This window comes from Ostrea edulis, chromosome 9 (assembly GCF_947568905.1).
Source record: "Ostrea edulis chromosome 9, xbOstEdul1.1, whole genome shotgun sequence".
Lineage (NCBI taxonomy): Eukaryota > Metazoa > Mollusca > Bivalvia > Ostreida > Ostreidae > Ostrea > Ostrea edulis.
Window position 1 is genome coordinate 15,070,101 of NC_079172.1, and position 14,135 is coordinate 15,084,235.

General features: G+C 35.1%; 1 protein-coding gene across 1 annotated transcript; it reads right to left on the minus strand.

The window, feature by feature from the left end:
- Window positions 1-6,109: 6,109 nt before the first annotated feature.
- On the minus strand, window positions 6,110-9,528 carry LOC125660222 (uncharacterized). The gene is made up of 3 exons (XM_048892055.2): window positions 9,436-9,528; window positions 6,481-6,691; window positions 6,110-6,350 (listed from the first exon to the last, which is right to left on the minus strand). Exons 1-3 carry the CDS (start codon window positions 9,526-9,528, stop codon window positions 6,274-6,276), a joined length of 381 nt encoding a protein of 126 aa, XP_048748012.2. The 3' UTR covers window positions 6,110-6,273.
- Between the last annotated feature and the right edge of the window lie 4,607 nt (window positions 9,529-14,135).

Here is a 14,135-nt window from a genome sequence, read left to right on the forward strand (position 1 = left end):
TGTCGAGTTGAAGGCCACAGCAAGAGATTTTTTTCTTCTCATGTAGAACGTTTTGAATAAACTCTGCTTCATACTGTAAACGCAGGTCAGCTAACAAAGGAGCACAATTCGTGCCCATGACAATTTCATCTGACTGTTGGAAGACCTGATCACCAAAGACTATGAAGATATTGTCAATGAGGAACTCCAGCATATCTTTTATTTCAACTTCAGAGTACTTGTGCGTGGAATCAGAGTGGTGTTTAAGAAAGTAGATGTTTGGATGACTGACGCATATAAAACATTAATTCACTTAATGCTTCTAGAAAGACTACACAGATACATCGAAGTTTTACATTGCATTGCTATGTATTTTCACGCAACGGACAAAGTCTACTTTATGACTATAATACTGCACCATACACTGAACACTCTGTCAGTTCCATTTTGATAAGAATGAAAATCACATGTATGACATTATATATGTAAGTTAACAATAAGGAACTCTGTAACTGGGTGTTTTAGGATTGTTAAATAGAATAAAACAATAGACATATTCCTGAGTAGTAAATAAAACACCTTAACCCAGAAAAGCTGGATCATATGAAGCATTACGGCTATGCCATGTATAGACCTGGATAAATTTTGCTGAGTAATACAATGTATAAACTAATATCATGCAGAGAGGTAAAAAAAGTGTCCTTCCTCCTTGACTGAATTCGGCACAGACTGGCGGTTTAAAGTTCAGTGAACTGAAGTTCCAATTAGGTCACAGTGAAATGAAACCTTACTTTACCCCCTCAGTGAAATGAAGCTACAAACAGGAAACGGAGTGTGTTAAAAAAGAACATATGTATCTATAATACATAATGAAAATAACAGACATTTAATGTGACACTCTAAGTACACTGAATCCGAAAATTCTCTCTTTCTGAATCGATGTATTCATTCTTCCCTGTGAAGGACGTCCCCCTTCTTGCGAAGATCTTGCCTTCTATACTGCGGAGTTATATGTTCCTAAAATTCATGATTTCTGAATTCTACTCCTTTGACACAAAGCATCCATTTGCTACTTGCCAGAAAAGTTAAAGGTGGAGACTTTCATCCAGATGACTCTAATACGTCTACATAATGATTCTACTACGTCTACAAAATCTGTTGAGAAGTTTCGGGCATTTTTGTAGACCTTGCTTGAAATACCATTTGGTCCTGGTACTAATCCTGCCCTCGCTTTCGTCACCACTTCTCTGACTTTCTTCAGAGATGGTTCCTTGATATCGAGGTTTATGGCGTGGTAATGTTACTTTTGTTTCTACAAATTGTCCATCTCTAATCATTGCATCAGGGTACATTTTCTTCTGGTATATTTAATCAATATTCCACCTCTCTTTTATGTCTTACAGATATTTTCACCTCCAGAAAACTTGCTGCAAATGTGTAAGTGTTCCTGGTGAAATTCGCGCTCTTTCCTCTTTTTCGCGCTTGTTCTTTCTCATCCTCTCTGTCTTCCTCAGCTCATTTAATCTTCTGATGAGGTCGACTCTTCGCTGACTTTGCTGTGCCCATTTTTTGCCACATGTATTTATTTGCAAGAGTTCAGAGGTCCCTGTGGATGTTTGTTATCTGCATATGCATCTCCTTTGTACTTTGTAATTCTCGTCATGCTCTCCATTGTTTTCCTGTCGGTCCAGTGAGGAGTCTGTTCATATCTTCATCAAACTTTTCCCATTCCCTGCTGACCATTGGTGGTTACATTATCCTTCTTCTCCGTCTGACCAGCAGCCACTGCGTGTTCCTCTTGCTTCTCGCTAGTTCCACACTTGGTTTTCTGGTGCACGTGAATCTTCAACACCCCGAGATTCTTGCAGACATTTCCACATTTGCAGATAGTTTGTGTGATGGTTACAACATTCCCTTCCGAAGTCCTTCTGTTAGCTTATTTATATCCGTTATATCATCTAAGTGTTTGGTCTTTCATTCTCCCTCCCTCCCTCTCGAAATAAAAGGTCTAAATAAAAAAAATTTGCAGAACTGGTCGTGAGAGTTTTCGAACTGATAAAGCCCAGAAGTGTAACTATTGCTACTATCGACCTTGAGTTTCGATGGAAGCTCTCACAGAGACATGTATTTAATCTATCCATGTTTACTCTGTTATTTTGTGTAATGCAGATCACTTATGTTTGAGTCTCGCAAAAAGGATTGACATTGTAACAGCTTTTAGAATTATTTGTCAAGATTTTTAAAATTGACACTCAGAAAAATTGGATAGAAAAGAGCAAGTTAGGGTGAGAGATATATGTACTCCTTCTGTTTTATCACTCCCATACATATTCTAACCGAGAGACAGTTTGAACTATTCATTATTATTTTACGTCAAGTTATAGTCAAAGAATGTTCAACAATATGGATTCGGCTTGACCACCTCACACCTACTTGGCAGTAATATTCATTCCTTTATTCTGCATGCACTTTCGGAAATGACACAAGTTTGTTATCAGAAAATTTTAATACGATTTGAAGTGGGCTTTTTCAAGCCTTTGAAGCAATGGATATATTAATTGAAAGTATGCTGAGACATTTCGAACTCCGATTACTGCCCCCCAACCCGAACTGTCCCACATACTAAATCTTGCTAAGTTGAACAACTTCAGACATTCATTTGTTCTTTATTTATTTTACGTTCCGTCAAACATTTTTCACTCATATTGAGACGTCACCAGGTGAAATACCACAAATTAGACCTATGTTTAGCGCTCAGTGCCGTAGCAGTGCGGGTTCGTGCCAACAGTGGGACCTCTGTTTTTAAGGTCAAGTCCGAAAGACCCGTGATTCACACTTCTACATGCCGAACGTTTGACAAAGAAGTAATCACTACCTATATTTGCGTCTGATGTTTGAAGCGACCATAGCACAAGCAGGGCTCGAACTTACAAAGCGAACGCGCAACCATTGAGCTATCGCAACCAGTTGAGGCATTCATAATATCAAAATATATATAATGTATAAAATTACAATTTTAACGACCTACTCATAAACAAGGATACCTGTACACCTGGTACATGTGCTGAATACATTGAAGGTCGTTTACCATTCGATCACAATCCATGAACTTTTGATAATTGATATTTTCTCCAGCCTGGCACTTCCTCAGTCAATAAAAATCCTATCAACACCATATCAATTGTTTTGAAAGTATATGTGATCTACACAATAACAGCATATTACTGAAAGTTGTCCTTCTCGCTTACTAGGGTGGCTAAAGGTGGCAATCCCTTTCATTTTCGTATTTATCTTTTCGTATGGGTGATTTCACTTATATACATTTCTAGCTACATGAAATAAAAAATGACCCCTTCTTTAAGAAAAAGTATCTTAAAAAGAAATATGGCTGCCGTTGAAGCAAAAATTGAAATCTCAAAAGCATCCAAAGAACAGTTGTATTTTCGTAGTGTTGTTTTCTGTCAATGAAAATAAAATATTATGGAAACAGTTTACAATTACTTTTAATGCGGGAAAACAGAGGAAATCATTCAGATTGATTTTCAAATTAAGACAAGAATATTAAAAATAATTATAAAATAGTCTCTACCATTCAGAAGCTTGTTACAAATACTATTAGTCTCGTTCAACCAAACACTCCGTTGATTCCAGCTCGCTCGTTAGGATTTACGGGAAGTTTCAAGAGCGTCTTGTTGAGCGAGACTGCGTTTGAATAGGTGATATCTGGACACACGAGATATGGGATTAGGTGCCTAGGAGGTGTAAGCAGCCTCTATTGACTGGTCATATCCGCCGCGAGTCATATATCTTTATTAGGTAAACATACTAGTCAAACTCAGTATGCAAAGAACGGCGTGCAATTGATTAGAAGGACGTCAGGCAGCATCCGACCTAATGACAGGCTGCATTTGCTGATCAGATCACTATTACATAAGTTAGCAACCATAGAATTTGCAAACTGCTGACTTTAAACGAGATTGTTGAAACCCCTTAAACATCTACGTATGTGAAATGAGTACTGTAAGTGATGTGATCTATTCAATTTGACTTACATGACAATGGTTTACAAACACACATTGAGGATAGCGCTGACATTGATCAGTATGAGATCAGTATGCAGAATGTGGGGACCAAATTCCCGAGGGGTGATCATCTAATACCTATTATAAAACTTGTCTTTGGGTAATACATGTATATCAAACAAGATGCTGTCACAAGACAGTAAGACCCACACGCAAGTGTTTGTCTTTGCTGTATATATTAAGATACATAAAGTGTTCTGGTCTGAATTTCTCGAAAGAAACTCAAGTCAAAAGTTAAGTCTGAGATTTTGCTCAAATTTTGACTGCTCAAATAACAGAAAAAAAGTTTGAGATTTTTTCGGGAAATCCAGGCCTGTTAGGCAAGTGCCTTGGAGCCATCCAAAACCTTAGTTCATAGAGGGCGAAGCCCTCTCACGGCCCGAAGGGCCGTGAGAGCGGAGCTCTCCCTATAGGTAACACGTATATACATGTTTAAAAGGAAAATATAGGAAAATAATGAAAAATTAAACCATACCTATGGAACTTGAAAAGTTTGGTACCAATGGCGTCGATTCGAATATTAGCGCGTGGACACGTATTCCTCCATTTTGAATCTCGTCTACCCTAGTTCACGTCGTTCTGAGATGTTATACATAAAATCCGTAAAAGCATGTAAATCTTATTTTCTTAATCATATATAATCACTCCACCATTAACGCCATGTTTTTTGTTGTGGTTCAAACGCTTTGTTTGTAATTTGCTAAATAACGACGCTGCATATGACGTCACAATATACTGTTTACATCAATTGCGTTATATTTCCCGCGTTTAATATATAGGTGGATCAAATGTCCAAAAATTAGGATGCTTTGATACAGCTCCGTCCGCGTGCTAACTTCGGGTTGTTTTTGTCCTGTTTTGGATATAGATACTAATGTCAAAACTTTTTTGCTTCGCCCTCAAGCACGGTCACGCCGTAAAACATATTAATTGGTGATATATTTAATAAAACAACTGAGATGATCCCTAAACCAATTATATCCCTGCTGTACATATCAAGATGCATTGAGTATTCCGATGGGCAAGTGCTACGGGGTCATCCCAACCACCATCATTTTTTATTGTTCAAATATCTTGAAAATGGTTGAGATTCCAACTCTTAAAGTAAATATATTCTTGTTGCGCACGACACGATGCACTGAGCACCGGTTTTTGTTCGTCATTTTTCCACCCAGTTTGACGCTCAAGATGAAAAAGAAAATTCCGAAAATAAGTCGTTTTTAACCCCCAGGTGAAAATGGAAAAAAAAAAAATGAAAATTCCGAAAACTTATCGTACATCTACATGACACCATCAATCATCTTCTGACATATGATTTTGGTCACTGCGTTAATTGAAGGAGGGGCTCTTCGAATCAGGATTTTGTAGAGAAACGTCGTTTTTTGACCCCCACTTTGCTTCTAGGGCAAAACTGAAAATTCCAAAACTATTGCATATCTACAAGACATCACCTATCATATTTCAAATGATTAATTGGTTGCTTCTTAAAATAAAAGAGGAGTTGGAGGAAGAAGAGAGTGTGACAGACGAACCAGCCTAACAACAATATACCTTAACTTTCTTTAGAAATTGTGGGTATAATTATGTTTGAGCTATTATAACGACAATGATTCTGAAACATACCTGATAATGGTCATTAAGTTAATTTGTTCTAGCACGAAGAATCATTTCATACTGCCATGTGCGGGGTAGTCCACCAGTGAGTCCCTTAAAATACCTTATTAATCGCATTCTATATTTACTAGTTATGTAAATATAGGGACGCCTTAAGATCAGATATGTTGACAGAAATAGAAAATATTCGTATTCGTAATGTTACAGTGTGGCGTTTTCTAGGCTAGATGGAGATCTTTTTTATTATTCGGCAAATTTACCTTAGTGTAAACACACATAAGAAGATCTGAGGATAGTCCTAAGATCTGCCCTGTGATACATGTATTTGTTACGATACATCTTAGAACGAATCTCAAGGAAGTCCTGCAGAGTCATAATTATACTGTAGAATTATTCCAAAATTATTTATTTCAGTAACAATAAAATATACATCCATTTAGTAGAGTTATTAAATCATGTTTTTCAGTCATATGTTGACAAAGAAGAAAAACCTGACATATCACGTAATCAAGTCTTCAATAGTGTGTTGTTAAACTGTTAAAATCTTTGAACAAATAACACACTTCTACTCAGACTATTGCGATATAAATCAGAAGACTTAGGCAAGGATGGTGATGTAAGGAGAAGCTTGAAACGTCTCTAATTCAGTCTTGGAGAACTGGATGGATCGCCATTCTGAAATAAAGATTCTCTGTAATATCGCTGTAACTCTGAATGTCAATTCATTAATCAGAAGACAATGTTCTAATCAATTATTACGTTTTTCAAATGTCAACATTTAGCGTAAAACAGGAAGAATTTTTACCTTGCAGGTCTATGCCATTGCTTTTGTTAGAGTCACGTGACATTATGGCAATGATGATGTCGTTGATAGAGGCAGCGAACTCTTTCCCACAAAACAACTTCCGGACCTCTCTCTCGTCCAGCCTGTTGTCCTTATTGCTGTCCCCGAACTGGAACATCAGGTCAAGGACATCAGATTCTGTGCTACCCTTTGTGCCTCTCACTATGCGGTTCTACAATATGTATTCGTCATTTTAAGCAAGAATTCCAAGAACGGAGTATGTTTACGGGTCATATAAATACTCAATATGGCGCCGCTCAGCCCAACGTATGGGGAAACTTAAGAAATACAACAGCATAGACATAGAACTGACCGTGGACTATACATGTAATATAGATTCATTAGTGAAACCTTGTTTACGCTTCGTAAATTATGAGTTACAATTGATTACACCTACCGTACGTATATTTTGATTTATAGAATGCTATCCCTGTAAATAATAGCTTACGAATAATATTTTTTTTTAAAAAGCACATTGCAAGCAAGTAATGTACATTTTGAAAGATTCTGTTCTGTGTCAATATATATAGCTATTACATAAGTGGATAGTACATGTATATACATAAAATATTGATAGAACAATAGTATAGACATAAAATATTGATAACTATGTGCTCATTTTAAATTTCATTTTTGAAAATAGGAAACATGTAGATGGCTATATCATGTATGTACATGTAATAGAATATATTCTACAGATGAGCTATTTGGAAATGAAAGTCTACTTAATAGCAATGGAATATCATTTAAAATGTTACAATGACCTTAATCTTCCGGAATGAATTACAATGAAGGACTGTCTATAGGGAAAATTAATTGCGTGGTTCTAAAAACGTGAAGAATTCTAAATGGTGTGCATTACATGGTATTTTTAAATTGAATAGTCACTTTTAATGCTTATAAAATAGTCTGGATCTTGATCTAGCGTCAATAAGTTTTCTTATCTTTCTTTGGGATCATACAATGTATATACTTTGCCGCCGAATGTTATCGGAAATTGCACGTGCAAAGGAGTTCCGAGAACAAATATTTAGATATGATTTGATCAAAATCGAACATCAAAATACGGCATATACAGTGTAACTACAACACCTCGTGTTCAACTTATTTTAATGGATTAGTACTTTAATTAAAACAGCTTATCAATTCAATCACAACAAATGGTAAAGTGAAAGTGATAAATTATCGCAACATATACATCTTTTGTATTTAAAAAACAAAATGATACCAAAGTTTAAAAGTCTTTAAAAAGAGATACATTGTTATCAAATTTGTTATGAGTTCCTCAAATAGCTCGAGTTATTATCCTTGATGTAAAGGTGATATGTATTTATCATATAGAATACATTCCTTTCCTGACCACGAAACATTGACTTTTTAGTTTTAGAAATAGGTTGATTATTCAATCATGAATTATCACACTCATGATAACTTCTCCTGTCGAATTCCCCACCACAATCTATATATAGAACAGCCCCGGTCCTCCGGGCTGCATTGACACGATGTCCGTATGTTATACAGGTATGAATGTAAAAGCCGTTGCCTGTAGCCTCTGACATGTACGGTGCCCTAAAATCCCAGGGGAAATTGTACCGTACACACTATAAGGTATTCAATGTATAAAGAAAGGAGATTGAACAATTTTAAATGATTTTAATTAAAATGAATGTCTATATTGTTGTATAGTGATTGCAGTGAAGTAGATCAAATTCACACGACTGGTAAATAATTAGAAGCAGAGTTTTTGGCACTCGAGACTTTTTGGAAGAGTTATCCACCCTCGGAAAAAAGAGGAAAATTCTACTCTACTAAAATATGTGCGGTAAATGATTAATTTTTAATTCACACTGTGATAACGAGAAAATGTATGCTTATATGCGGTTTTAACTATGATTATTGCTTATATTTTTGTGAAATTAGCGCGCATCGATGATGACCTGGATGTGATTTTTCTACACACAAAGGTATCTTATAACTGTATGTTTTCTACGGGTCAGCTTCGACACCCTGAACTTTCCGCCTTCCTGACTGTTGTACAACCCCTTTACGTCACAGCAGTACACTACAGGTATATGTAATGTACAAACCTATGTAATCATACCGTTGCTCAATATCATTAGTTTACTGATGGGGCTATTTATGTAAATAGTTTGTTTTATTTATGTCATAAATGCTCGTAAAAACTGTATTAAATATTTTACATTGTGTATTAAATAAATACATCACCTCGTAAAAAAAAACAAAAAAAAAAAAAACTAATGTGACAAAATTACTACATGTAGTGCAACGAAATTTAATTTTCTCTATTTTTTTCTGTAGAAATATGTTGGAGTTTCATCATTTTGAAATTCATTTCGCGTTTATTGATAAACCCTCTATCATTCTTAATTGTATTTACAGAAATTGACAGGTGATTTCTTTTACGTTCAAAGTAGCCGATCTAACTTTATTATTGTGAATATAGTAATCCACCCCACCCCCCAATCATATGATATGTTAGAGCGGACACGATAATTCCCGTTGTAAACACTTATTTGGTATCCGTATACATATATACACAAGTATATATATTGGCATGGATGATCTCATGTTGCTTTGACGAACATTTTAATAGCTGATGGACAAAAAAAATCATAGATAATTCCCATATGTGTCATTTAAACAGCTCTGGTTCTAGTACCGATGTATTCAGGTCGTCACCAATACCACATGTATTCGTCAATGGAAGCTCTTATAGCAAAGCCGTTTAACTTTTCTTCGAAGATGGATTTTAACATAGATTTATTAGACAAAAACGTATTCAGCAGCCGGATTTATAAAAAAAGAAAAAAAGACCCAAATGCATACCAAAAGTCATTTACATGTATATCATCAAATGATTTAACCTGTTGAAACAATAGAAAAATGGGTTCTTACCGTTTTGTGTGCATCAAGACTCTCTCTTTTCTTGTAAGTCGCACCCTCGATAGAAACTATCAAAACCATAAGAGCAATCACAAAGCAGTGCATCTTGGGTATCAGGATCAGTTGAGAACAAAGTGCTCAAAGTAGGGAAAGTTTATTTTTTCTGCCTAAATGTTCAATACGGATTGATTTTTATATGTTTTCGGACAAGCCCGGTGGTCTGTGCATATATGACATGAACGCCGAAGGTGCAATACACTAAAGAAAGGCGTGATTCCACAAATGTTTTGTCTTTGAACTTAGACAAGCCTTACCCTGGCGATAAATCATATACAATTGATAACATATTTTGGCAAGATTTTTTATGAACGGGTAAAAGGTAAACTAAGTCAACGATCCATGACCAACAAACAAGTCACCGCCCCCCAAAAGATCTCGCGGATACATGCAAGTACATCTACCGATAGTTCGCAAGGTTTTTATACAACCGTTTTGTCAACAAGGACGTTAGGGAATGAAATATATTAGTCTCCATATGACATCAAACTGGCCATCCTATCCTCAGTAAATTCTGAAATTCGACAAATGTTGGCCGAAAACTTTGGAAATCAAAGCGCAACAAATCGTATAAGAATGGATTAACTCGCATCATCTCGTATCAAAACCTGATCAAAGTCCTGAAAAACGGGGTCAAATTATTCAATACATAATTTTCAGAAATGGTGCAGTTATGTTAATATGACAATTCATATGAAAACTCTCCAGACAAATACTTTAATCAGACACAGGTCTTGAATTGCAGATTTACGTACAACTTCCTATTCGTGTTTTTGATATAAGAAAAGAAGTGTTCAAAATCGAAATTTCCTTGAAGTATGTTCCTTTTTTTATGGTTTTGAGGCCAAAACGATTATCTAAAGAAATGCTTGTATTGTGACCTCCTAGTCTTGTGGCCAGTTTTGTTTAATCAATATGATCCAGAACTCGATATTCTTGGTTATCATTTCGCCGAGATAGTTTCTTCCTTATTAAACCTCAATATTCTTGGTTTGTATCTTATAGTGAGGGTCACCATTTTAACTTAGCTCTTCAGCTATTCATAGCTAAATCAGGTGCTGAACTCTTGTGAAAAAGCATGAATGCTATTGTAAAATAAATGAAAAGAAATATAGATAAAGGTATGGAACAAAGTTTAATATGTCAACAGTACAGAAAGATAACATAGGATAGGTTGACATATGACAGTATATGTTTAATAGCTTATTTTTTATGGACCAACATAATGAAACCATGAAACCAAATGTTAAAGATAAAATTGATAATGGCATACTTTGAAATTGCACAATACAACCAGTCAATAACAAATGAAAGGTTAAAATCAAGTGGATATGTAAACACTCCAATTCCTTCTTTAGTAAAGAAACTTTTCTAAACTACTAAAACTGTAAACACGAACATGTGAATTGTAAACATTGTAACAAAATTGGTAACATAGTAATTTCAAATTTTTTGACACACTTTTGGGCTAGAAGTTTCCTATGCAATGAAAAATATATACTTGTTACAATTCAACATAAATAAACAAGTCCACAAGCCAGACAACTGTCTTCTCACGTGAAACAATATGACATGAAGCACTGCAAATTCATGCATTTTAGAATATTATGCATATACCAGTATCTGGACAATTAACAATTGTAAAAGCATTACTGTTGAATAGTAATAACATCGATATAGAACAGTGAACTATGATTGTGTAAAGAATATGATACTGTTGCAATGTAAGATTTTGAGTTAATAATACAGACTGATGCCTGATCAGGGTTAAATAAATTGCAATGCTGGGTTTCCATCGCTATTTTCAGTATCACAGAAAAGGTTATAATGAGATGGACACATAAACACTCCAAACTTGAATAAAACAAGATGTGTTTGTGAAACACAAAATGCCACCGATAATGGTCAATTCCGAAGATGGCCAAAGTCACAAAGACAAATATCCTGGTACCAGTAGAAAGATCTCGTCACAAGAAATGCTCAAGTGCAATATAAAAATTCTAATATTTACCATTTAGAAGTTAAGAACAATGTCAATCTTTTTAAAAGTAGGTCAAATGTCAAGGTCAAAAGGTTTAGTACAAACGGAAGGATCTTGTCATAAGGAATACTCAAAGCTCTATCACTTACTGTTCAAAAGTTATTAGCAAGGTTAAAGTTTTCAAAAAGTAGGTCACACCCCAAGGTCAAGGTCGCAGGGTAAAAAATTTTGGTACCCACAAAACGGACTTGTCACAAGAAATACTCATGTGAAATATCAAAGCTCTAGCTCTTACTGTTCAAAAGTCATTGGCAAGGTTAAAAATTTTAAAAAGTAGGCCAAACTCCAAAGTGGAGGTCACAGGGTAAAAAATGTTGATACCCATGGAAAGGTCTTGTCATAAAAATACCAGATATACACATGTGATAGTCAATCATATACATGTACAGTGGAGCCTCGTTAATCCGGACATTTTGGTTCCCAGAAAATCGTCCGGATAAATGAAGCGTCCGGATAATTGAATCGCATATTTTCTAGCTTTACATAAGTAACCGATATGTGCCTACTTTATTGATGCATAGTGAATTAAACACATTCTATCATTGGATTTCACCATTTGCATTAGTAAATAAATTATGATAATCGTAACATTTACATGTATTTCAAAGCACTAAAATTTAATGTACGTGTTCAGTGTATTTGCCTGTGCTTACATTGTACACACATATGATCCCTACAAGTAAATATACAAAACTGTGTACCGTATGCACTAAAACAAATAATGAAGCACTTTATGTAACTATAAGTAAATAAATCATTAGTAACTAACATAATCATTTACACTTCAAACATTTTAAAGTGGCCGGTAATTTCCATCTGTCACGATTCACGGGTTCGGCGGTCTGTTAAAACAATCTTCATCATCGAAAGTTGATATAAGAATTTCGTGATTATCATGTCAGTTGACAACATTCTTTAACCAAAATTCAATCTGCCAGAGTTTATATTTCTTATTCTATAATTATCGAAGACAATATCGGGAGAACAAAATCATTTAAGCTCGTAATATCAAGACCCACTACTGCTTTGATCTAGTCACGCGCACCTATTATTTTCATGATGCGATAATAACGGAACAAAACTCGGGTGAAACCAACATTACAGGTACATACAGAATTTAATTGTCATTTTCCTTAAAATGGTAATTTTCTCACTTCTACCCAGAGTTTAAAAATTCGAAAGCAATAAAGCTCTTCAACATCGTAACAAGAATCAATCGTACACAGGTACATTCTACATGCGTGACATTCTAAACATTAAAAACTTACTACATATACATGTGCATGAACATACATGTATATTTCACGCCAATCAACAGTATAAAATCCAGAATCTAGAAGTATAATCTACACTCTTTAGATTTGAATAAGCCGATATCAATTTACGAATCAGTACAACTGATATGTGTAGCAGTTAAAAAAATATCATTACGGCATGATGTTTAATTTATTAATACTATTAGGGTATTGATCAAGACTATAAAATAATATGCTACAGATTTATTTACAAAATTCAACACTACACGCAATAAAGATCTTATGTGCGAAAATTGGCAATACAATGTCTCGATCGGCACGTGCTATCAAACGGACTTATCATCACACACCACCTAATTAGAAGGATGTGTTGACAGGGTACAGGTAATCGCTTCAATTAGACAGTTTGGCTTGTTTTCTTTATATTTTACGCCTTGCTAAAATTGTCCGACACAGACCTTCCCTAAACATAATTACCGTCCGGATTAACGATACAATTTTCATTGCATTATAACGGTTTGTAGTAAAAAGTGACCGTCCGGATCCGGAACGCGAATTTCCGGATTAATGATGCAAAATAATGTATAAAAATTCTGTTCCCTAGAAAAATCGTCCGGAAGGTGAAGCGTCCGGATTAATGGCGTCCGGATTACCGAGGCTCCACTGTATATACAAATCCACAAGCCAGGCATCTTTTTTTTTAAAGAATATAACATAAAGAGCTGTAAATTATATAATTTCAAAATATTAAGCATCAAAGATGCGTATGGCCGAGTTGCAGTTTGGAAAATTATGCACACTTGCATTCACGAAGTAAAAACATGCACGTATTTTATATAGTTTATAAGTATGAAGCTTTGAATAGCCGCAATAGGTATTTAGTGTGATAATGACCTTGAACTTTGGTCTTTGGATTTCAAAAGCAACATGAATCTTGAATGTCATCAGGATTTGAAGTCTGATAAACATGCACCAGCATGTACATGTATAAAAGTTAGAGGCAAGCTCAAATCTACAGTATATAGAGAAAAAGAGACTTTGACCCTTTGACCTCAAAATAGATAAGAAAAACGTCCAAAAAGCTCGCCTGTACAGTTGTTGGGGGTAATATTGTTAGCTTGCATTAAAACTATTTTTTTGCGTGCATAGAATAAATAACACGACAAACTCCGGATACATTTGCATATTCTCGGTTTCTTCCGTAAAAAAGGCCGGATGTAAACAAAGTAAGAATATTTGCTCATGTAAACAACAATCGTTTCTGTTGAAAGATAATTCAAATTCATCTAATAAATCAATGAAAAATGAAAAAATTGTTTTCTTTTTAAAATATTGATCTTATATTTTCTAAATCTGTG

What these genes read in the sequence shown, in the direction of transcription:
- LOC125660222 (XM_048892055.2), bottom strand. Translation starts at nt 9,528, where the DNA reads ATGCACTGCTTTGTGATTGCTCTTATGGTTTTGATAGTTTCTATCGAG. An exon ending in GTCTTGATGCACACAAAACG is followed by an intron (nt 6,692 to 9,435) that starts GTAAGAACCCAT and finishes TACATATTGTAG; the next exon opens with AACCGCATAGTGAGAGGCAC. An exon ending in CAATGGCATAGACCTGCAAG is followed by an intron (nt 6,351 to 6,480) that starts GTAAAAATTCTT and finishes TCTTTATTTCAG; the next exon opens with AATGGCGATCCATCCAGTTC.